Source organism: Chelonoidis abingdonii, chromosome 1 (genome assembly GCF_003597395.2).
Source record: "Chelonoidis abingdonii isolate Lonesome George chromosome 1, CheloAbing_2.0, whole genome shotgun sequence".
NCBI lineage: Eukaryota > Metazoa > Chordata > Testudines > Testudinidae > Chelonoidis > Chelonoidis abingdonii.
The window spans coordinates 163678542-163703472 of NC_133769.1; the positions used below are offsets into that span (position 1 = coordinate 163678542).

Consider the following 24931-nt stretch of genomic DNA (forward strand, 5'->3'; position numbering starts at 1 on the left):
TAAACGCTCCTTTAAATCGATTTCGGAACTCCTCCCAAACGAGAGGAGTAGCGCTAAATCGATAGTGATATACCTCGATTAGGGCCATGTGGACGGAAATCGACGTTATGGCCTCCGGGCGCATCCCAGAGTGCAGCTCTGACCGCTCTGGACAGCAATCTGAACTCGACTGCAGCGGCAGGTAAACAGGAAAAGCCCGCGAACTTTTTGAAATTACATTTCCTGCTTGCCCAGCGTGGGGGGGGGTGAGCTCTGTCAGCAGGCGGATGGCGATGCAGTTGAATCGAAAAAGAGTCTCAGCATAGACTGTACGGGAGATACTAGGTCTGATCGCTGTGTCATGGGGAGACAAATCTGTTGTATGCAGCTCCGTTACAGAAACACGAAATGCCTAAAGCGTTTGAATAAAAAACATCCAGGATTACCACAGGCGCTGTGTGACAAGCGTAACGGGAGCCAGAGACTCAATGGACGGCTCCATGAAGGGAGGGAGGGGGTACTGAGGACTCCGCTATCCCACATCACAGCAGTCTCTGAAAATTAATTTGCATCTTGGTGAGCTCCTAATGTCTGGAGGTTAAACACAGTGTCTGGCGTGGTTCAGGAACAGCTCCTCAGGGTTTATTTCCCCACACCACGTGAAAAAAAAAGGGAAAGATTGCTGTGCTATGCGCGTTTGCTCAATGCACTCCGCGAAAAAGGCGCCAAAGGGTTGTCTGCTGCCTTCCAAAGGAGGGTAGTGAGGCTGGACCCAGCACCACCCGGGCAAGTGTTTTCTGCCCCCTCAAGGCACTGTGCTCTCAACCGGAAGTGGGAACTATGGATAGCTGAGGAACAGCTACCCACAGTGCACCGCTCCTGAAATCGATGGTAGCTTTGGACCATGGACGCAAACAATCGATTTCGGGATCCCACTGTGGACGCGCTAAACCGATTTTATTAGATCTGTTTTGTAATATCGGTTTAAGCTAATTCGAAATAATCGTGCAGTATAGACGTACCCTGAGACACCACTGTCGTCAGTGGTGACCAATCCCAGGAGCTTAGCACCAAGAATTCAGCTCCTACCATTTGAGCTAAGAGGAATTGCTTCAGCTATGTGCAGCTGCTGTGCTCTGGGCTGGAACTTTCAGCCTAAGTCCATTTTGTACTACAAAGTGATTGGAGATGACCAGCAGAGAATTTCCTATGTGTAAGAGAACTCTCTGCTAAGAGAAAGTTGGCATGGCATAGTCACCTCCTGCATCAGATACTGCCCCCACTCCCCCCAACCCCCAGAGGAAAGGGATGGAGAGAGCATGTTGGGGAAAGGGAGGGCATGGAGCTCCTTTACAGCTCTGCACTGGGGCCATCAGTTACGGTGACCAGATAGCAAATGTGAAAAATCGGGACGGGGTAGGGGGTAATAAGAGCCTATATAAGAAAAAGCCCTGAATATAGGGACTGTCCCTATAAAATCAGGACATCTCATCACTCTACCATCAGTCAGCTGCAGCTAACTCCTCCCACTGCACAAGCAGACACACTTGAGAAATCTGCTCATTATTGTCACTGGGGTGATCCACTTGAGGGAGACATGATCACATTCACTCAGCCAGTGTATTACGCTTAAAAAAAGATACCCACCTGCATTTTATGGGTTTCGGGGACATTTCTCAGCTGTAATACCTTGAGAGACGCAAACAATAAGACTTCTCAATGCGGCTGTACTTGGCGTAACTGAGATAATTTGGCCCCATATTCATTTTGGAGTATCCTAAATGGTAAGACTAGGGAGGGCCAGATTTTTTCCTGATTGAATGAATGTTATTTGTTCAGAGCTGTGTAAAGAGGAAAAAGTCATTTCCAGTGCACAACAGCTTTTTTGGTCCAGCAAACTTAAGAACAATATTACATATTCATGAGTGCGCGTAAATGGTGATCTTTATATTCATTAACTGTCTACATGTACTCACATACAGCTTTACTTTTTTTATAGATAATTCCAGCTACACTAGTCAATATAGGGTAGAAGTTATATCAGTGCTGGCCAGACAATGTTTTGATCTCCCTGGCTGACGACTCCATTCCAGATGTTAGCCAGACCCAGAACAAAAGATGTGTCCATGTGACAGCTTCACTCTCAAGAGGAAGGATTGTAAACCTGACAAGGCAAGGTGCTGAGTTCAGGAACAGCATCAATACAGGCCCCCAAAAATACCCAAACACTGAAATCTCATTGCATCCAAAATAAAGCCTGGAGCTTTTGGCTACAACATTGCCAAGACGTGGATTATTTTTTCTAAAAAAAAAGATGTCGGCATCAGTGCCATCAGTTTTTATGTTGAGTTCCCCATGGATTTCAGGGGAGAGTTTAACTTAAAAACTGAAGGCTCAGTACAGACCATCATATTTATCAACGATTCTTTTTTTATTTTAATTTGGTCAAACCAGCCATGCAATATTTTTTTGTCATATCATGTTAGAATCATAGAAGATTAGGGTTGGAAGAGACCTCAAGAGGTCATCTAGTCCAATCCCCTGCTCAAAGCAGGACCAAAACCAACTAAATCATCCCAGCCAGGGCTTTGTTAAGCCAGGCCTTAAAAACCTCCAAGGATGGAGATTCCACCACCTCCGAAGGTAACCCATTCCAGTGCTTCACCACTCTCCTATTGAAATAGTGTTTGCTAACATCCAACCTAGACCTCCCCCACTGTGACTTGAGACCATTGCTCCTTGTTCTATTATCTGCCAATACTGAGAACAGCCGAGCTACATCCTCTTTGGAACCCCCCTTCGGGTAGTTGAAGGCTGCTATCAAATTCCCCCTCACTCTTCTCTTCTGCAGACTTAACGAGCCCAGTTCCCTCAGCCTCTCCTCGTCAGTCATGTGTCCCAGCCCCCTGATCATTTTAGGTGCCCTCCACTGGACTCCCTCCAATTTGTCTACATTCTTTCTGTAGTGGGGGCCCAAAACTGGACACAATACTCCAGATGTGGCCTCACCAGTGCCAAATAGAGAGGAAAAATCACTTCCCTCGATCTGCTGGCCATGATCCTACTAATGCAGCCCAATATGCCATTAGCCTTCTTGGCAACAACTTGAAACCATGTTTTTTAATTCAGGCATTTAAAGTAAAGCATAGCAAAATTATTATTATTCTGCAACAGATCTGAACTCACCCTTTGTGGGGCTGATCTGCATTTTTGGAATTTGTCAACTATTGTAAGTGTTAACGATAGGGTAATTGCATGATGCCTTCCTAAAACTGTCCCCTGTAGTTCAAGTGGATAAAGCATTATTTTCCCTGAATCTTTGTGCAGAGTTGTTATTTAACAGCAGTGGCTGTATTTCATTCATGGGGAAAGAAATTCCTATATAAATACATTTATATGGCCTGATTATCCCTCCAAATTTTCTCCATGAATAGAGAGTGCAGAAAACCCGCTATAAATGCTCAGACTCCATCAGAGGGAAGGTATCTGAGTCTAAGTAGCATCACTCCCCCAACTCCATACAGAAGCATTTTCACACATGAAAGGACCCATTGACAACAATACTCTACGTGGCCCTACTGCTAGAGGAATGGAGCTCCGGGAGTAATGTTAAGAAGCCAGTATTTTTAGCTGCCCTGTAATTGCCCCACAGGTGGATATACTCATTCTGGGCCTGATCCAAATCCCACTGACATCAATGGAAAGATTCTCATTCACTGTGGATCAAGCTCTCAGTTCTTAGGCTCTGACCCTACAAACGCTACTGAGCATAGGCTTACCGCCATGACTATTGACTTCAGATAGTAAGTGCTACTCTGCAGTAAGTGTTTGCCAGTCAGGTCCATAATTTGTAATCCACGTTAAGATCCTTGTGGACAAATGTGCTACAGAAACTTGAAATATTTGTATTCATTGTTATTGTATAATTTTATTTCAGTATGAATGTACTTGAAGCGTATGAGGCTAGACACATGCTACAGCAAAGTGCCTCTAACTCTGAAAGGGAGAACGACAAAAATGAGAAAAGGTTAGGGAAATACAACCTAGGAAATATTGAAAAGGTAAAAGAGCCTAAGAGAACTCACTGGCACCACAGCATCACCCTCTGTGGGTGGGGCAACCTCCCTCAGATTGTTAAGGCAGTCCATAGCCTTGGTGCACCCTGAACTGTGCGCCACTTCTGGATACATGAAAAGCACCCTTTTTGGACTACGGCTGACAAGAATGCTATACTCCATCCTGTTGCGGTGATCATGATGGCTTAACCATGGTGATCCATGTGTCTGTAACCACTAGGCCGAAAATGTCATTTTCTGAACCTAGCTATAAAACATTGACCTTAAAACTACAACTGGTTCTGAACTATTACGCTTATTGGCACAGCAACACAGCCCCCTGAGTGCCCATCACCAGTGCCCTGTCCTCTTCACCAGCTCCCCATGGAATACCAGGTCAAATTTGAAGTTTCAGTCTTCATCACCAGAGGCCTCCACGGGACTAAACCAAGTTTCCTGAGGGAATACCTCATCCTACCTGATCTTCAACTTTTGTTACATCCTTTTCTTGTATCACAGCAAGGCTTGGTCCAGGCAAGATTTGTTCATGCACAGTGTAACAGGGGGCACTAACCTCATGAGTGCCTCATAGTGCCTGGGTGAGGTACTGCACTCTTTTTCCTGCTCCTGGCACCTGTAGGTTGCTGACCTCACTTAGCAGGTCTTCAGTGGCTCAACCCACTGGGCAAGCCATACAGTCAGAATAAACCCCTTCCTGGACACCAATGAGTTCAACAAGCTGTCTGCCCTCACCAGAATCTTCAGCCCTGTCTCTGGGCCCTTTAAATCCAGCCCTTTGCTCAGGCTTCTAAAGGACCCTTGTCCCCTTTCTGGGGCTTAGGCCACTTTGCCAGTCACTGGTGGTGGGACCCAGGCCTGCCCACTACTCCTGTCCCAACTCAGGGACCCTATAAACAGCAGTCACATACTGTTCCCTTCAGTTAGTTGCTGCTACTTCTTTAGGCCTCTTCCCACGGGTTTCATTTACCCCCTTTCTTGCACCTCTGGCCCCATCTAGGAACTGCTCCTTTTATCTGAGCCTGGATGCTTCTGTGTAGCCTTTCTAAGCAGGCCTGAAAAACCCCCTTCACTGCTCCTTCCTGGCGCAGGAAGTGATAGGACCACAGGGCCTCCAGCAGGGCCATGGACACCTCATCATACCCAGAAAGCATTCCAGTTTGGGATCATCCTGATTGCCCAGTTGTTCCAAAATCCACAGTGGAGGAATCCCCGCTGAGAATGTTCACCTTCTGACTCCTAAAAATATCACCCTGGGCCTAATACTGACAGCATCTTCAATGAGAGCAGCTGTCTCACCAGATCACGAGCAGAAGGGAGGTCTATAGGGAAAGACAAATTTCAGTACTTTTCAAAGGTTCTGTTCTAATGGCTGGCCTTTGATCACAAATCTTGGCAGGAAGGGACTTTCCCAAAAGGTGTCCAGCACTTCCTGCTCCCAGCAGAGCTGAAAATACCTTAAGAGCAGCCTTTTTTGCTATAAGATGGCATCTCCAGTCCTGGTCACTTCCAGATAATACACGGGCCATGTGGACGTGAAAACTACTAGACAGTGTTTAAATTAACTTTTCTGAATCTCCATCCATTTTTTCAGACGTTTTGAGTCAGTTCCTTTGTTTAGCCAAAACTTCCATTCATAGATTTCAAGGCCAGAAAGGACCATTATGATCTAATCTGGCCTTGTCCATAACACAGAGCATACAACCTCAGCCAAATATTTCTGCATCAGGCCCATAATATCTGTTGAGTTAGAGCATTCTTGACTTAGACTTCCAGTGATGGAGAATCCACCACCTCTCTCGGTAATTTGTTCCAATAGTTAATTACCTTCCCTGTTTAAATGAGCCCACCTTAACAAGTGACCCAAATCAGCCTGTTTAGCTGATCTATGCTAATCATTATTTATATCACCACCAATATCTGTGTCATCTTCAAATTTTACAGTATTGATAAAGATATTGAACAGGATTGGGTCAAGGACAGGTCCCTGAAGGACCTCATTAGAAACATCCCTGCTGGATGATTACTTCCCATTTACAATTACTTTTTGAGATCTATCAGTTAACCAAGTTTTGAACCGGGCTACGCTGATTTTGCTTAGTGCTAATTTTTTATTGGAATATTGTGAGAGTAAATCACATTCCTACAGATGTCTCAGCATATTAGTGTAATAGAATGTACAGTTGGACAATCCCTAACTATTGCAGTCAATAGATCTGCACCAACAGATCTACATCATGACCCTATGCCATGCATGGTGGCTTCTCCTTGGCTGAGGAAGTCTAGACAGGCAGCTCTTCTGAGCTCATCAAAAACCCTTGACATCTCACTGTGCCAGAGTTGGGAGGTCGGTGGAGTGACACAACCCTCCCAGCTCCAGCTAGCCAGGGAACAACACACCAGGGGCACTGGTCCAACCACTGTTGTTTGTCTCCAACACATTGCTTTGCAATAAGCTTCTCTTATTAAGCCTGGAGGGGGTTGAGGGTGAATGCTCTCCACTCCTGTTAAGAGATTAATGGCACACTGCAGGATCCAGCCCTACATCAAGAGCAACCCATGAACCACAGAAATGTAACACTGCACCCATATGAGCGTAAAAAAAACACCAGCAATGTTTTCCATAGCACTTGCCAACTTAAAACAAAAACAAAGCAAAGAAGAGATAGAGAGAGAATGAATATGCAAATACTTTGAAACAGAGGGGGAAAGTGTAGGGTGTTTTGTTTTTTTAAAAGTCCACTTAAATTTGATCAAACATTTAATCTAGGATTTGTAAATAAAACAAGGTTTTGTAAAAAGGAATTATGATGATTAGCATCATCATCTTTTCCAAATCAAAGAGCAATAGCAATGCTTCCATTCTAGTACTTTTAAGTGTTGTATATCAATTACCAGTAAGTGATGTTTTACCACCTATTGGGTATTAGTCAGCTGGTATAAGTCAGCTTAGTATGTCTGTTTGCAATGGAGCTATGCCAGTTCACACCAGCTGAGGATCTGCAGTCAATAGATCTACTCTGATTTACACCAGCTGGAGATCCAGTCTTTGCTCATCTCTCTCTCTCTGCAAGTTTGCATCTTTTTGTTTTTGACTTATATAATTCACACTTCTGTGAATCAAAAATTAATATAAATATGTATTTAAATTTTTTGATCCAGTTTTTAAAAATCAACTGACCCTTTGGTTGTTTGCAAATTAAATACTACAGCAGTTGTGTATGAGAATATGAAAGAGAAATTGACTAGAAACTAAGGTGAAATTGACTGGTCTCTTTTTATTTCTGGGATTGAAATATAGAAAGTCAACAAACAGTGAAAATGGTGGGGGGGAGAGAAATCAGGTTAAAAAAAAAAACTCTCAGCTTTTAACTATCTAATGTGCTGTTATTAACACAGGTAAGGAAATGAGTTTCTTAAGCATGTGATTTTTTACTTGATGGTGTCAGTTTAGTGGAATGAGAAAAGAAGACAAGGAAGGGAGGGCTGGGGAGGGAGGTCAAGCCAGTATGAGAGCTTAAGGTGCTTAAAGAGTTAAGGTCGCAGTCATCCTTTTCTAAAGTGATTTATGATGATGATGTGAAACGTTTCAACCCCCTAAGAAATTTCCTCCGCCCTCCCTCAGTGACTTGAAGTGGGAAGGAGGCGGTGTTCTGCTGATCTGTTAAATTCTTAGTGAAGTTTACCTCATTTCCAGTGGCGGCTGCTGTTTGAGTTTGGTTTAGAACAGGGCTGAGGTTATCCTGACATTTCTGGGATCACATCTAGCAAAAAGAAAGAAGAAAAAGAAAAGATTGGGAAAAAAAGTGAGGAGAGAAAGAGCAAGCTAAAGGGGGCTTCTTTTCTCAACATTGCATTCCTGTGTTTTGCTTCAGCCCGGAAAATGTATTAATCCCAGGGCTTTTCCTCTCTGGAAACAAAGGAGCTAAACTAGAGTGAGGAGGAAAGGAGTGATTAGAAGGATCATGGAACTTTAAAAGAGAGAGATTCAGAAACAGCTGAGAGTTCACTTTTATTAGGTGAAATGTGTGTCTCTGTGTGTGTGACTGATACAGAAACAAGACAGACCTGCAGGTAAATGGAGCAGCAGAGATCACAAATGAAATTCCCTTTTGCCTCATCCCACTTGTCAAGAAGGTGAAGAAAAACAAAAAAGTAAAAGCTCCACAGTGAACCGGACATTCTCTGGAGTCTGTTTTGTTACATAAAAACCAGTTAGCTGCAGCAAAACTCCATGGCATTGCTCTCCCTCTAAAGAAAGGGCTGGGATACACGTATCCTGAACAGAAAATTTCTTGAGAGGGTAAGTTTTAAGTTAAATACAAACTCTTGGCTTACCGTGTGTGTGTGTGTGATGTAAACATAATTATTGTATTTTTTTACTTATTTGGATAGATAGATAAATAGATTCATGTTATAGACTGATTATCTCATTTTTTGCCTAAATTAATCTACTCTGTGCTTTTCTAGAACTAGCCTCCAAAGTTTTTTATAGAAATACCATGACAGGACTAAGTTGTATTTAGTACTTTATATAACTGAAACTTCCCAATCTATGTGTTGTTGTCTGGTCATTAAGAAAGTGCAAGATATACCTGTCTATGTCTATATCTAAAATTCTACTGTTAACATTTAACTTTTCTCCTCATTTCTTTTTAAGTGGATTGCACAATGAACTGGACACTCATTCTGAGTTTAGCCATGCTGTGGGCAACGTGGCTAGTGTGTGACTCTGAGAAGACCGTGAGGCTAGCAGAAAGAGGGAGCCATGGAATTAGTTACTTGCCTTTCTCTCACAGGGCTAGTAATGGATCGCTCTCCTTCCTGAGAAGGTCGGAGGCATCCCAGAGGAGTTGGAATCCTTCACTGGGGAATCTCCAACGTCCTGTTGCCAAGAGGGATACTCCGGCATCAAAAAATGTACCATCTGACCTCCTGCGAGATGAAGTGCCAGCCCAGGCCAGGAACGTCAAGGCCAGAGTAAGGCAGACACAGAGACACACCACTGTGGCCAAACATCCCCAGCCTCAGATGATCAAGGACGAGGGGAAGTCTGCCATGTCTCGGTCACGGATTGTACGTTTCCCTTCAGGGTCCAGTTCTCCCAATGTCCTGGCCAGCTTTGCTGGCAAGAACAGAGTCTGGGTCATCTCTGCCCCTCATGCCTCTGAAGGCTACTACCGGCTCATGATGAGCCTGCTTAAAAGCGATGTCTACTGCGAACTGGCCGAGAGGCACATCCAGCAGATTGTGTTGTTCCATGAGGAAGGGGAGGAAGGGGGGAAAGTCAGGAGGATAACCAGTGAAGGGAAAATCCTGGAGCAACCTCTAGATCCCAGCCTCATCCCTAAGCTCATGAGCTTTCTGAAACTGGAGAAGGGGAAATTTGGCATGGTGCTGCTCAAGAAGACCCTACAGGTGGAGGAAAGGTATCCTTACCCCGTAAGGCTAGAGGCCATGTACGAAGTCATCGACCAGAGCCCCATCAGGAAAATTGAGAAGATGAGGCAGAAGGGCTTCATCCAGAAATGCAAAGCTGCCGGAGTGGAGGGGCAAGTGGTGGAGGAAAGTAACAATGGTGGCAGCACCAGACCTACATCAAGTGGTGGACAAGTCCAGCTGTCGGTAAGGAAGGAGGAGCCAAGGAGAAGCAATGCTCAGCCAACAAGGAGCAAAACAGTGAGGAAACTAATCACAACCATAGTGGCTCCTCCTCCCCCTACAACAAGGGCCATCACCCTCCCTCCCACAACCACCACTACCCAGGCAACCACCCGCACAGTGATGATGCCAAGCAGACCTATCACCACAGTCACATCCCTTCCAACCACTCCGAGAACTTGGACCCCAAAGTCACACACCACTTCAAACTATGATAGGCTGCCCACAGCACCTGAGGCAACTTCCCCACGGGGAACAGCCACTGATGATTTCTACTCCCCTGTGTGGAATGAGAACCGCAGAGACAGGCAGCATGGTCACTCGGAGAGACACCCAGTAGCCACCCGGAGACCTGGCAAAGTTGCCAGCTACAACAGCTACACAGAGGCTCCCCCGGCTGCCCCAGAGCACTACACAAGGGCAAACGCAGGTAGATTTAGAGACAACCGTACAGACCGGAAGGACTATATACACCGGGATCCCAGTGTCACACCAGGCCAACACAAACCAGCCAAAGCCAAGCCACCCAAAAAGAGAACTCAGGAAAAGATCCTGAGCAATGAATACGAGGATAAATATGACCCGAGCAGGCCTGCTGTTCCCCACTTGGAGCAGGAGATCACAGCAGGGAATGTCCCACCAAAGAAAGGGAAAGAGACAAAGAAGCACGACCGACCAGACAAGCCTGAGAAGAAGAAGAAGAAGGAGAGACCCGACAAGCTGCAGAAGAGCGAGAAGCAGGCCAAGAAGGACAAAGCTGAGAAGAAGAACAAGCAGGACAAAGACCGCAGCAAGAAGAACAAGAAGGGAAGCAGGACTGAGAACGAGGGCCACCTGAAGCCAAACACAAAGCCTTTCGTTCAGCCCTCCAGGAAATCGGTGACAAACCTCCTGGATTTTTTTGAAGGCAAACGGCGACTCATTGTAAGTAGCATGTTCCTGAGCATTATCACCTCACACATTAAAATAATTCTTCCCCCTAGTGAGACTGTAGTGAATGGGAAATCTGGGGCGGGGTTATTTTTTTTAACATTGTTTTTTACAATGGTGGTGAAAGGTAGCAGTCTGACAGTTTTGGAGATGAAGGCCTCCAGTGGGGAAGCTTGCATCACGGCCCTCTGCACTGTGCCTGTTCTTAACCTTGCATTGGTGGGACTTTCTCTCGGGGCGAAAGGGGAATTCATCATCCATGGCGCATTCATTCCTTGACCTTCTGCTGCAACAGCCAATAAAGGGCACCAATCATGTTGGCATCTTTGATATGGTGGACAGCTGTCTGCGAGGAGTTGGACCGGAGCCTTCTCATTCGCTTTGCATGGGGCTACCAAACAGCCATCATTGTTTTGGCTCTGTACGGTGATGGGCTCTTTATCTGGGATGATTAATGAAATGAGGTTGCAATGTGGGTTTTGTCCATCAATCAAATTGGGATGCTTGCTGGTGTTACCACTACCCTCTACATTCCAGTTCCCAGCATGCTCTGCCAACTGACATCTGTTTCATAGTAATGCTAGTGTCCAACCTCTGGAAACAGGTCAAGTGGTTGGGCACTGCTTATGGGCATGTGTGAGCATGTATATGCGCACACATGCCTGCGCGTATACAGGCTGAAGATAGAATTTTCAAAGATGCCATTAATTTCTGATGGGAATTGGGCATTCAGTTTTCTCTGGCGAGCCCACCCTATGCTAGTTTAATTACAACAGGCTCTTCAGGTGAGGTTCCAAGGCTTAGAAACTGAGCACAGCCTGGAGCTGCTTCTCCCAGGGTTTAATAATATTGTATGTTTTTCCATTGTATGTATCTAAAAACATTTCACCTGTGAAGGGAACAATTTAGCCCCAGTTCAAATGATTTCTTTGGTAGGCAGCATTCGCTTTAAAGGTTCATTTTGAAAAGTAGCTCTTTGAAAAATAGCATTGTGGGAGCTCCTCATTAAGTCTCACAGGTTAGCTCAGTTTACAAGGATTTTCCAGTGGCCAGTGTCACCAACAGCACCAGGGCTCCAAAAATCCAGCCAGGCTCTTCCTGCTCCTTATACTATCGCCTGTAACAAAGATTCTGCCATGGGAGTTCAGTTGATAGTTCCGCTGATGATGCATGAGACAGCACAGAATCCAACTTTCTCTCCCCTAGTTGTATTAGCTCTGCAGGGCTAACAGGAATAAATGCGCTAGAGCAGTGGTTCTCAAACTAGGGCTGCGGCTTGTTCAGGGAAAGCCCCTGGTGGGCTGAGACAGTTTGTCTACCTGCTGCATCCACAGGTTCGGCCGAACACGGCTCCCACTGGCTGCAGTTCACCGCTCCAGGCCAATGGGGGCTGCGGGAAGGGCGGCCAGTATGTCCCTTAGCCCGCGCCACTTCCTGCAGCCCCCATTGACCTTGAGTGGCGAACCACAGCCAGTGGGAGACGCGATCAGCCAAATCTGTGGACGCGGCACGGAAACAAACTGGCCCGGCCCACCAAGGCTTTCCCTGAACAAGTGATGGCCCTAGTTTGAGAACAACTGCGCTAGGGAGAGAGAGAGATCCAAACCAAAACAGCAGATTTGAAAAGCATTGAATTTTGGAAACAGGGAGGAGGCCATTTGTTTGAAAAAACCTGACCCCGGGGAATCTGAATTTTGCAAATGACCCTGGTCTTAAGACTTGCCAAACCAAGACCGCAGATCAGAACTGCCCTGAAGTTTAGGGTCTTTGAAACCTTGCTTTAGTTCTGAACATTGTGGCTTCCAAAAATTAGTGTCACATCAGGCCAAAAAAAGTGATGAGTACAGAACAGAAATCACAGAAGCTAGACAGCCACTGCTTTCCTCACCAAGGACCATGGTGACTCATCACTCAGTCTGAAATTTGAATCTCCTGATATCAGATCACTCCTCAGCTGGAGCTCAGAAATGAAATGAGTCGTCCAGTCTCGGGTAGTCGGGCCGGAACAGGCTGCAGGCAAACACTGTACCAAGCTGCATTAGAATTTGTCACAGTCCGATACTACCAGTAGTCTCCTCCTTCTGGAAGCTAGATTCATTATGCAGTAGTCATTAATGGAGGTGATGTTGGAGATACAGCACATGGCTCTGCCTTTGTTTTATGTGACACATGCATAAGGTAAATTAAAGGTAACTGAAATCTGGATCTACTGACATTTCAGGCCCCTTAAAATAAAAACCACCTTTCTTTGCACCCGTTCTCTTGTACCCTTTTCCCCAAGCAGACTTTTCTATCCAGCTCAGCTATCTCTTCCTCTCGGGTCCAATTCTCCCAGTTAGTTGCCCCAGATGTACAGTTCTCTCACATTCCAGAATCCTTGATCTTCCTACCAGAAGGATCAGCTCAGGCCCCTCTAGTATCAGCTCTGCCTGTGCTGTTTTCCACTGCTCTGCTACACTGTTCCCTTTGGGCCACTCGGATGACAGGGCCTGGCTCCAAAAGATCCTGTCTCAATCCTCCCCCCAAACGTGAAGTTTGAGAGAAAATTGCTGCTTACGGTGGTTCAACCATCCACTTCATAGGGGCGGGTTAGGTGCTACAACTGGCTAAACAGAGAGCTGGGCTCAAATTGCAGATTCTGATCTGAATTTCATACGTCCAAAAGTTTGTAGGGTGTTCAGAGCAAGGGCTTTGGTTCATCCCTTAATAGATATAGGGTACTGCTGTAATATCTGTATCCACATCTTGATCTGGATTTTGAAACCCCACCCTGGTTCAGATCTGTGGTCAGAAAGTTTTGCCTGAGGGAGTTTGGTTTTTGTATATTATTCTGTGGTGATGAAGTGGAGACTGAGGGTCTGTATGTAGCATTTCATTCACACACACAGAGGACATAGGCAAGTAGCAGTTATAATGCAACCTAAAATTAAACCAATAAGTAAATCCCTGTTTGTTTTGCAGAGAATGCCAGGCTATTTTAAAGCTATGATTTGAGGTTTGCTTTGCCTCTGAAATGCTTCCCACTTTATCTGACAAGATTTGCCAGAGTGAGACATATTCGTTGCTCACTTATACCATACATTTACACTAGGCCAAATTTTGCATTCAGATCCACACACTGGCTATGAAACTGGGTGCAGAACCTGGCTCATTTTCTGGTACTTATTTGAGTTCTCAAACAATATTTAAAATACTTCTTTGTAAGCATTTTACTGCAACTTTAAAGTAACATGACTTGTGCTATAGATTAGTAATCAAATCGTCTTGTGTTCATATAACCTCTATGGGCCTGATTCTCATTTCACTAAAGCACTTTTTTATCACCAGGGTGATGTAAAGGAGCCTCGGTATAAACGAGACTCAGGCCCTATAGCCCTATAGCTCGTCCTTGTAACTGAACGTACTGATAAACTGTATTTATAAAGCATGTTTCATAAAAAGTATCCCAGAAAGCCTTACACAGTTAAGACACTATTATGTCTTGTGATAAGCCTAAACCACAAAATTTGGCTCCAGATTTCAACTCCCCCAATGTTCAGCGGAGTTGGGATCTGGGGATTTTGGACAGTCTAGCTCTAGTTAGAACTATTCTGTTTCAAGTGGATGCAGGATTCTCCTCCACTTCCCATCCTAAACTGTTGTGTGGTGTTGCTGTGTAGTTAAACAGCTCACCTCCCACACCTGTATCTTTTGGAAAACACTTGAGGAGGCATTGGTGTGAACCTAAGATTTTTTTATTCTACTGTAATAATTTCCTCCTGCCCCACCCCCCACCACTTTACATATCTTTCCCCTCCCTCCTCGCTCAACAAATTAAATAAGGCCTACACGTGGGAATTTCCAAGTATTTTTGGCTAAATATGAGGTAGGTGGTGCCCGGATCTAATGCAACCATGCAAGTGACTAGAGGGACCACATTAGATACGTCTGGATTATGGGCACAGAGGAAAAAGAAAGGGCTGTGGCTTACATCGGCAGTTGGCAACCTTCGGCATGTGGCCCATCAGGGTAATCTGTTGGCAGGCTGCAAGACATTTTGTTTACATTGACTGTTCACAGGCACAGCCCCTCGCAGCTCCCAGTGGCCATGGTTTGCCGTTCCCGGCCAATGGGAGCTGCGCCAAGTGGCAGCCAGCATGTCCCTGGAGCTCACGCTGCTTCCCACAGCTCCCTTTGGCTGGGAATGGTGAACCGCAGCCACTCGAAGGTGCAAGGGGGCGTGCCTGCGGACGGTCAATGAAAATAAAATGTCTCGCCGCCCATCAGTGGATTACCCTGATAGGCCGCGTGCCAAAGGTTGCCGACCCCTGGCTCAGATCCTCAAAGGTATTTAGGCACATAACTCCCATTGAAATCAGTGGGAACTAGGCACCTCAATACCTTTGATGATCTGAGGCTATGTACCCAGTGTTCCTGCCTCTATAAAAAAATGGATGTGAGGGTGGGTCGGCCTACCTACTCCCGCCTTGATGGGTTGAGCTGGAAAACTGACTGGATTCAGAAAGGCAAAGATGTAAGAGAGGAGTATGTTGTTCCTGGTAAAGTCTGTAGCAACTTACTCTTCTCCTACCAGCACAACAGGGGAGCACCACAGCGACTGTGTCTTGGAGGGCTGTCTCTGGGGCTATTCCTCTAGCTGACCTATCACCTTTTGCTCAGGGCTTAGCCTAAAGACACAATCTATCTGTAACCCTTCTGCCCCTCTGAGTTGGCAGCAACAAGGGCCAGGTTCAGTATCCAGGGGTTCCGTTTCAATAACACAAGGCATAACCGGCTCGAGCCCCCACCCAGTGACCTGGGACACTTACATACCATACCCTCCTGGGCGCCTCTAGGAGGCAATACTTCCCCTCTCGCAAGCACGGAGTCTGAGTGTAGCGAAATCTTTTTAATAAAGGAAGGAATCAATGTGGCATCCCATTGGAGAAACACCACAAACAGAGTTATAACACAAACCATAACCACCCCCCCAAGTACATTTGGCAATGTCCTTTCCCCCTTAGGGTCTTAAGTCCAATCACTCCAAAGTCCAACAACCCAAAAGTCTCTGGTCAATGCCACCCCAGAATTCAAGAGTCTATCTGTAGAGGTCCCTCCCCCCAACCTGGGTGAAAGGGGCACCTTACGTGGTCCAGGGCCAACTGCCCTGCCTCTCCGTGGGTTCTGCTTCCGCCTTCTCCACGAACTGCTCCGCCTTACCAGCCGCTCCACTCTGCTCCTCCGGCCGTCCTCACAAACTGCTCCGCTCCACCAGCTGCCTCGTGAGCTGCTCCAGTTGTCCCAGCAAACTGCTCGGCTCCGCTCGCTCTGTGGGCTGCTCCACACGCCCCACAGCTACTCCGCTCTGCCAGCCGCTCCACTCCACCAGCTGTCCTGTGGTCCGCTCCAGCCATCCCCATAAACTGCTCCACTCCGCCAGCTGCTCTGTTCCACAGTATAGCTTCAGGCTCCCCCACTAGTTAGCACAGTACTCAGTGCTCCCAGCTCAGTAATTTCAGCTCTTTTGTGATTTCAGCTCTTAGTAGGGGAGCCCCAGTGCTAGTGCACCATTAGCCCAAAGTGAGTTCAGCTCAGCAACCTGTATCTAGAGTCTTAAGGGAATAAAAAATCAACTCTGACATTCCACAGTGGAGAGAGGAGGGGGTGCAACTGGTGCTTCTAGCTCCACAAGGAGCCTGCACCACCAGGCACAAATACCTGTCCCCAACCTCTCTCTCTTCACAGGGTTTTGGAACCCATGTCCCTTGTCTAGCAAGTACCACCCAACTGAGGTTGAGTCATTTCTGTCACAAAGCACCCACAGCTCGGCAGTCTGGGATGGGTTAGGCGTGCCTATGCAAATATTTGAGATTTTGCATTCCAGACATTCTTTCCACACTTCCCATACTTCACCACCAGATGTCAGGGTACAGCTCATCCTGACTCTGCTTACATATCTGTAAACAAATAAATGTAAGTTCCTGAGCTGCTGGCTATTGTGTGGAAAAGAAAACTCAAGGGGCAAGCACTAAGATACTCTTCTGCTTTGGAGAGCTGCTCCTCTGACATAGGGGCTCACTATGGCTTTGTTCCAAAACTAATCAACTCTTCGTCTCTGCCATCCCCTAGCTGATCACGACCCCTAAGGCCGACAACACCATGTACGTGCAACAGCGAGACGAATACCTGGAGAGTTTCTGCAAGATGGCCACAAGGAAAATCTCAGTCATCACAATTTTCGGCACCATGAACAACAGCAGCATGAAGATTGACCACTTTCAACTAGGTTCATTTTTTTACATATTTATTTCTCTCCTGTCTCTTTTTTTAAGGTGGGCCGAACATGGTAGAAGGAAGGGAGAAACCCAGCTGGGGTTAAAGTCTAAGAGAAATCCTTTGTTGTGGCAACTTCCCTCCGCCTACTGCCCGCACTTTGTATTTACATAGCTGTCTCTGGTATTTCCCATGTTTAGGTTTCCAGCACTGTGAGGTGAAATGTGTGGTAGTTTCTAATGCCAGCGAAAGAGTAGAAAGCAGAAAAGTGTGACCAGGGGAGGGCAGGATGATCATTTGGTTCAGGCCTGTAGACATCTCATGTATCCATCTCTTTGGGTAACTGAATAGTTACATGTCCGTGATATCACTGGATTTGTTTTGCAGACCATCAGCAGCAAGTGGCTGGCTACAGCCTATTAGGCTGTAAGAACTGCCACAATAAATTGGCCAGTGTCACAAACAGGAGTCATTTCACAACGGAGGGAGAAACTGGTTTCAATTAAATAAAAAGTTACTCACAACTCAGACCAACCCAATTCCCATTCTGAAGTTCCAAATGGTTCCCTTCCTGTTGCTGAATGTTACATTTTCTCCTCTCTTAGCACTTGGTTTGGTTGGAACAGATTTGGAAGCACCCTTCCAAAATGCCATGCAAAATGCTCTCCTCATACATATAGGTTAAAACCAGGACAGACAGGAAATCTTATTAGACAGCTATTGTGTCAGAGTTCCTTCCCTTCTCTGAATCAGCTCTCTCCTCTCTAGCAAATGTCTGATTTTTAGCATGCCCACAGAATGAGTGTTCTCAGGCATGGTCATTGTAAGGGTGTGCTTTTCAGTATTTCCCCTGCTCTGTTAAACATGTTTTGCCTAGATATGGACCCCAACCAAACAGTGCAAAAATTTGGGGAAGGAAGTTTGAATCTGGTGCTGAGCGCAGCTTTAGTTTACTTATTGTGGTGCGGATATTCTTTTGGATATCTGGAGCCTTTTCATTCGCTTAGAAGGGGCTCAAGCAAATGTGCTTTCTTTACTCATAAAGCAATGTACAACCAGCCTGGCTACTGTCGGTGGCTGGTGTAAAGTTGTTCAGCTCATGGTATTATGCACCACCCCAACTGTCAGTGAATGAACCCAGGGTTCTTCTAAATACTTTGTTCAGCCCATGCATATTCCACTAAGTAGCTAAACCAGCTACACACACCCTCTGCTGCCTTCTTCAAGGGGGGCATCTTCGAAGCACCAAATGAGAGCTTGGTATCCAATTCCCTTAGGCAGCTTTGCAAATCTAAGTGTACAAGTTCAGGTCCTGATGCAAAGCCCACTGAACTCTGGGAGTTTTTCTGTTGACTTCAGTGGGTTTTGGACCAGGTCCTTAGTACCCAGTCCAGCAAAACACTTAAGCTTATGTGTAACTTTAAATATGTGAATAGTCCCATTGATGTCAAGTAGGGCTACTCCAGGGGTGTAGTCCTGAATGAGCAAGTACTGGTACTATCAGAATGCCCCAAGCATGGGAACACCCCTGCCAGCATGGCCTCGGACACACAGAGCATACAAGGTCACACTGTGCAGAGGATGCCATTTTGCTCTACAAAATGGTATCCCGTATAGGCCCTGACCTCGGACGCACAGCACATGTGAGGTCATGCTGTGTGTAGGATGCCATTTGAGAACAAAATGGTGTCCCCCATGTGGCAAAAGTGCCAGTATGTCATTTCAGCGCAATCTGGCCCCACTATAGCACAGGGTTGCTCTATGCTTAAAGTTACACATGGGTTTATGTGCTTCGCTGGATTGCAGCTTTTGAAGAGGTTGTATAGAAACTATTGCTCTTTCTCATAGCTCTGCCACATCAAACCCAGTTTCCTTTGGAAGTTTAGCTGTTTCTCCAAACTTCTTGGGTAAGGGAGTCTGGCTGGAAATCTCATGAGCTCAGCTCCTTCATGGCATTTCAGGGCTGGCAGACAGCTGGTCTGAGGTTCAGGAAGTTGTGACGGAATGCCTACTACCACCCTGCTGCCTCAGCAGAGGATCTAGGTCCCTGTGTCTGTGAGGGGTGTGACTCCCTGGGCCCATTTATTCCATCAAACATAATAGGAATCACCAGCCCTTTGAGTGGAGCCCTGAAAGCAGAGTCTAGAGAGCATTTCTGTGTCTCTATAGCACACCTGGAGCAGGGAAAGCTCTTTCTAAGTAAGTCTAAGTTTACTCAAGATCACGTCATGCAGAGTTAGGCCCATACACATGTCAATGCCCTGATAAGGATTATATCTAGTTGCAATCTGGCTAATAAAACAGAAATGCACTCTGACATACGCCATACTCCTTCAGCCTGTTCCAGGTTTAACCCAAAGCCAGCAAAGTTCCAGAAACCATGCAAGTGTATGAGAGTGGAATGCTCAGATAGAAGAAAGAAATTAGGTGATGAAACACAGAAGGATTACAGGGTGTCAAGGATCAGCGGGTAGCCGTGTTAGTCTGTATCCACAAAAATAAGAAGTCTGGTGGCACCTTAAAGACTAACAGATTTATTTGGGCATAAACTTTCGTAGGTAAAAAAACCCACTTCTTCGGATGCATGGAGTGAAAGTTACAGATGCAGGTATTGTATAATGACACATGAAGAGAAGGGAATTACCTCACAAGTGGAGAACCAGTGCTGGCAGGACCAATTCAATCAGGGTGGCTGTAGTCCACTTCCAATAATAGATGAGGAGGTGTCAATTCCAGGAGAGGCAAAGCTGCTTTTGTAATGAGCCAGCCACTACCAGCACCTATTGAAGCCCAAATTAATGGTGTTAAATTTGCAAATGAATTTTAGTTCTGCAGTTTCTCTTTGAAGTCTGTTTTTGGAGTTTTTTTGTTCAAGAATAGTTACTTTTAAATCTGTTATAAAGTCAGGAAGATTGAAGTGTTCACTTACTGGCTTGTTGCTAGGTTCGTCACAGCTAGTGACAGAGGAAAACAAACTTGGTTAAATAAGAGCCCACCTGGAACTTGGCTGCCAAAGCCTGAAGCTTTTATACTGTTCTTGTGATGGGGCAAGGCCAGATGGCATAGTAAAGTACTGAGAAACAGGTACGTTAGCCCCAGGCTAAACAAATCCCCTAGGACCATGGCTTAAACCAAATTGGCAATTGCTCCAGGTTAATCAATGCACCTGGAAGCCAATTAAGATCTTTCTAGAGCCAGTAGAGATAGCCTACTTTAATTGAACATCTGCAAGCCCAATCAAGGCAGGGCTAATCAGGGCACCTGGGGTTTTAAAAAGGAGCTCACTCCAGTCAGGCAAAGAGAGGAGCCAGGAAAAAAAAAGGAGCCTGTTGTGCAGGAGCTGGGAAGCAAGAAGGGCAAGGAAGCTGAGAGTGAGAGGAGTTTACAGCTGGGGATTGAGGAGGACAAACATTATCAGACACCAGGAGGGAAGGTCCTGGTGGGTGGGATAAAGAAGGTGTTTGGATGGAGGCCATTTGGGAAGGGCCCAGGAGGGTTTGTAGCTTCATGCAGCTGTACAGGAGCGACTATAGACAGCTGCGATCCACAGGGCCCTGGGCTGGAACCCGGAGTAGAGGGCAGGCCTGGGTTCCCCCCAAACCTCCCAACTCCTGATCAGACACAGGAGGAGCTGACCCAGATTGTGGGTTCCACAAGAGGGGAAGATCACTGAGGTGAACAAATCTGCCAATAAGCGCAGGATCCACCAAGGTACAGGAGGAACTTTGTCACAGTTCAGAAAATAGGAATTTATTTTTCTTTTTTTCCCTTTTTTGTTTTTTATTTGGTCCTGTCTGGCTTCTTGTCAGGACTAGAAGCAGCAATATCTCCCAAGGAGAGCTGTGCTGGCAATATTTATAGCCTGACCAGATGCACTAGTATCCAGCACAGTGGTGTCCCAGTCTTGGATGGGGCATTCCTTCACTACTGTAATACAAAAACTAAATGATAATAATATAATAATCTCATGCAAGAATCTCTTCTCCTGAAATTTCCAGCCTAAGGACATGCTCTAGCTCAACCACAAGATATGGGCTTGATGCAGGCATCAATGGGTGAGGATCTCTGGCCTGTGTCGTGCGGAAGGTTGGATTAGATGATCATAATAGTCTCTTCTGGCCTTAAAATCTATGGATCTAAAGGAAAACATAGATTTAAATCTCTCACCAGACACTAGTGAGCACTACTGACTGAACTCGTAAAGTCTCCTGCAGAGCTGGCCTCATTCAATGCATATCTGAAAAGATATACACATTCAGTAGCAGATTGGTTTCAAAAGCACTGACTAGTTCTGCTCCTATTGTATCCCACGAAACTTCCCTAGGAGCAGAGTTAGGTCAGTGCTGAGTGATTTTGAAAATCCTATTCCAAGTAGCTAAATTAGCCACATATGCATGGGCTGCACAGACCATCTTCACTCCAAATGCCAGGACCTCATGTTAACAAACTAAGCATTGGACCCAGCGCTACAATCCACATTGCTTAGGTTCATAGCCAATACTTAATGCATTGGGCCACTGTACTGCTCAGCCAAGCAACTCAACCTCGCTGTAACCTCATCTAAATCCTCTCCCCAAGCCCCTAAGTAGCTGGGCTGGGCACTGTGGAGATGTATGTGAGGGAGGGAGGAAAATAATAATTCTCCCCAGTGGCAGAACTGCTCTGTGGCTGCTACTGAAGCCGTGAGGGTGCCAGGGTTTTTACATTCCTGCTGTGACCCCTCCAAAAAAGGTGGAAAGAGAGCAGCTTCCATGTGGCAGTAGATCGCGTGGCCCCTCTCAATCCTGCCCTATCTTTGCACAGCAGAATGATGCCGGTCCTGCTGCTAGAGACCATCTCTGGCCGTGGAAGTTGAGGGCAGGTGGTGAATAATACAGTGGTCTTGAAATGGACCCCTGGGTTCTCTGGCTAATAATCTTTTCCCGGTTTGCAAAAATGTCTAGTTCTGTCTCCTGCTCCTGCCTTTAACGTCTAGTCTTACTCTCTGCCTTAAGCTATATCAGTTGTGAAGAGGAGTGTTGTCAAATAGTTTGTCTTCTCTGGGCTCCCCTGAAGAGAAGCCCTAAAATGTCACCTCAGTGTTGACATTTGCAATATTAACAAAACAAATAGTACCAAGGTTATAGACACATGGTTAATGTTTGTTTTATATTTATATGGTGTCAAGTAACCTACCACTGAGCGGGCTGCAGTCACATTTCTCGCTGTTCTCTCTTGTCCTACTCTATTGAGATGGTTTGTCTTTGCTTTGCAGGGTTGTTTGCCTTTATTAATAATTAGTATTAGTAATAATTAGTATATGTTTCAGAAGTCCTATTTTATAAGAACATAGGACTGGAGGGGACCTCTTGGGTCATTGTGTCCAGTTCCCTGCTATCACAGGTAATCCCATCATATAGTCCCATTCAAAAATTTATCAAGCTCCATTTTACAATGTTAGGTTTCTTGCTCCTGCTGTTCCTTTTGGAAGGCTGTTCCAGAAACTCACTCATCAGATGGCTACAAACTTACTTCTACTTCCCAGCCTAAGTTTACTCCTGGCCAGCTTTACAGTTTAAGAATACATGTATAAATACTTCATATCATTTACAGCTGTTTTAATAAATGGTTAAGTGATTGTCAGAGTCTAGGGACTCAATAGGTTGCTTATAACCAAGGCTTGTAATCAATGACATCTTCTACCGCTGTGCCTATGACCATGTTTAGCACATATGAATCCTGTACTAATCCTTCATATACTGTTTGTAAATATATCCATAATAGAAAATGTGACCACTGGAACATTCAGACTGTTTGTTTCTATTAGAAACATGCCCAAGCTGCAAAAAGTTCAGATCCATATCTGAACAGGATCCAGGGTTTTTGCACATCCAGTTATAGAGACAAAGGGCCTGCAGCGAGTTTTGAATCCACATCCATATTCCCCATAGCATGGAGATGTTCAGAAATGCATGAACAAGAAAAGTAATGAATAGTGAACCAAACTGTTTGCAGAGATCAAATATTCTGATCAGTATTTATTTAGTTTATCCAACTCAATTTGCCTCGTCCCTATTCACTATTGTCTAATGGTTAGAGCAGGGGAGTGGGACTCCTGGGTCCTACTGCAGCTCTTCCACTGCTTTTTCTGATTTAGGCAAGTCACTTAATACCTATGTCTCAGTTTCTCCATGTGCAATTGGGGATAGCAATATATACATCTTGGGGCTCTTGGGGTGGGGGTGGGGGGCTTCATTAATGATTGCAGAGCGTTTTGAGATCCTCAGGTACCAGGTGCTATAGAAGAGCATAGCACAGGTATTACTGTACTCTTTCACAGTTTATTGTGCCCCACATTTCCTTTAATGTCATTTTTCATTTATTTATTTCTCTATTGCTACATGTTAATATGATTCCTGTGCTGTGAGATTTAATATATCGTATTGTTCCTGTTTCCACCTGCATTCTTAGGGAATTACAATAAAAGATAGTGGGGATACAGTATGATCTCACCCTCTGTTGCATGTGCCTTTTAATATCTCTTTTGGATATTACAAACACTTTGGATTATGCACCTTTTTCTTTCGGTGCTGTGTTGTGGTAATAGCCACTTTAAAGATGACAGCTGAGCCAGAGTTAATCCCATTTAATAGGTGCTTCATGTGTGATTGTGGCTTCCTTTATAGAAACAAACAAACAGAAACCCAGGAAACTACAGGCCAGTTAGTTTAACTTCTGTGCCAGGGAAGATAATGGAGCAAGTAATTAAGGAAATCATCTGCAAACACTTGGAAGGTGGTAAGGTGATAGGGAATAGCCAGCATGGATTATAAAGAACAAATCGTGTTCAATCCAATCTGATAGGCTTTTTTTTTGATAGGATAACGAGTCCTTGTGGATAAGGGAGAAGCGGATGATCGTGGTGTATACCTAGATTAGTTAAGGCATTTGGATACAAGTCTCGTGCATTGAATATTCTTATCGATAGAACTATGGCAAATACAATTTAGATGGGGCTTACTATAAGGGTGGGGCATAAATGCTGGGATAATCCATACTCAGGGAGTAGTTACTATGGTTCCCAAGCCGGCTGGAAAGGTATATAACAAGCGGGGTCCGCAGGGGTCTGTTTTTTGGCCAGCTCTGTTCAATATCTTCAATCAACGGATCAGATGTTGGCATAGAAAGTATGCTTATTAAAGTTTGCAGATGACACGCAAACTGGGAGGGATTGCAACTGCTTTGGAGGATAGAGTCATAATTCAAAAATGATCTGGGACAAATTGCAGAAATGGTCGAGGTTAAACCGGATGAAGTTAATTAAAGCAAATGCAAGTGCCTCCACTTAGGAAGGAACCAATCAGTTTCACACATACAGAATGGGAGAGACGTCTAGGAAGGACGTACGGTCAGAAAAGGATCTAGGGGTTATAGTGGACACACCCAGCTAAATATGAGTCACAGAATGTTGATGCTGTTGCAAAAAAAGCAAACATTATTCTGGGATGCATTAACAAGGATGTGTTTGTGAGCAAGACACAGAAGGTCATTCTTCCCCTCTACTCTGCGGCTGTTAGGCCTCAACTGGAGTATTGTGAATTCCATTTCTGGCCACCTCATTTCAAGAAAGATGTCCAAGAAGAAAGTGGAGATTGTTCCAGAGAAAGAAGCAGCAAGAATGATTAAAGGTCTTTGAGAAGATGACCTACGAAGGGAAGGCTGAAAGAATTCTGGGTTTGTTTAATTGAAAAGAAAGACTGAGAGGGGACATGATAGCAGTTTTCAGGTATCTAAAAGGGTGTCATCAGGAGGAGGGAGAAAACTTGTTCACCTTAGCCTCTAACGATAGAACAAGAAGAAATGGGCTTAAACTGCAGCAAGGGAGATTTAGGTTGGACATTAGGAAAAAGTTCCTAACTGTCAGGGTAGTTAAACACTGGAATAAATTGCCCAGGGAGGTTGTGGAATCTCCATCTCTGAAGATATTTAAGAATAAGTTAGATAAATGTCTATCAGGGATAGTCTAGACAGTATTTGGTCCTGCCATGAGGGCAGGG

General features: G+C 45.3%; 1 protein-coding gene across 1 annotated transcript in view; it reads left to right on the forward strand.

Annotated features, from left to right (window-relative positions):
- Positions 1 to 7706: 7706 nt before the first annotated feature.
- The window catches only part of CCDC80 (coiled-coil domain containing 80), a 32722-nt gene continuing 15497 nt past the window's right edge, over positions 7707 to 24931 (forward strand). The window contains exons 1-3 of the mRNA XM_032787235.2: positions 7707 to 8355; positions 8713 to 10637; positions 16752 to 16908. Of these exons, the coding sequence (XP_032643126.1) occupies positions 8724 to 10637; positions 16752 to 16908 (2071 nt within the window). The 5' untranslated portion in view covers positions 7707 to 8355; positions 8713 to 8723. The remainder of the gene's footprint in view (positions 8356 to 8712; positions 10638 to 16751; positions 16909 to 24931) is intronic.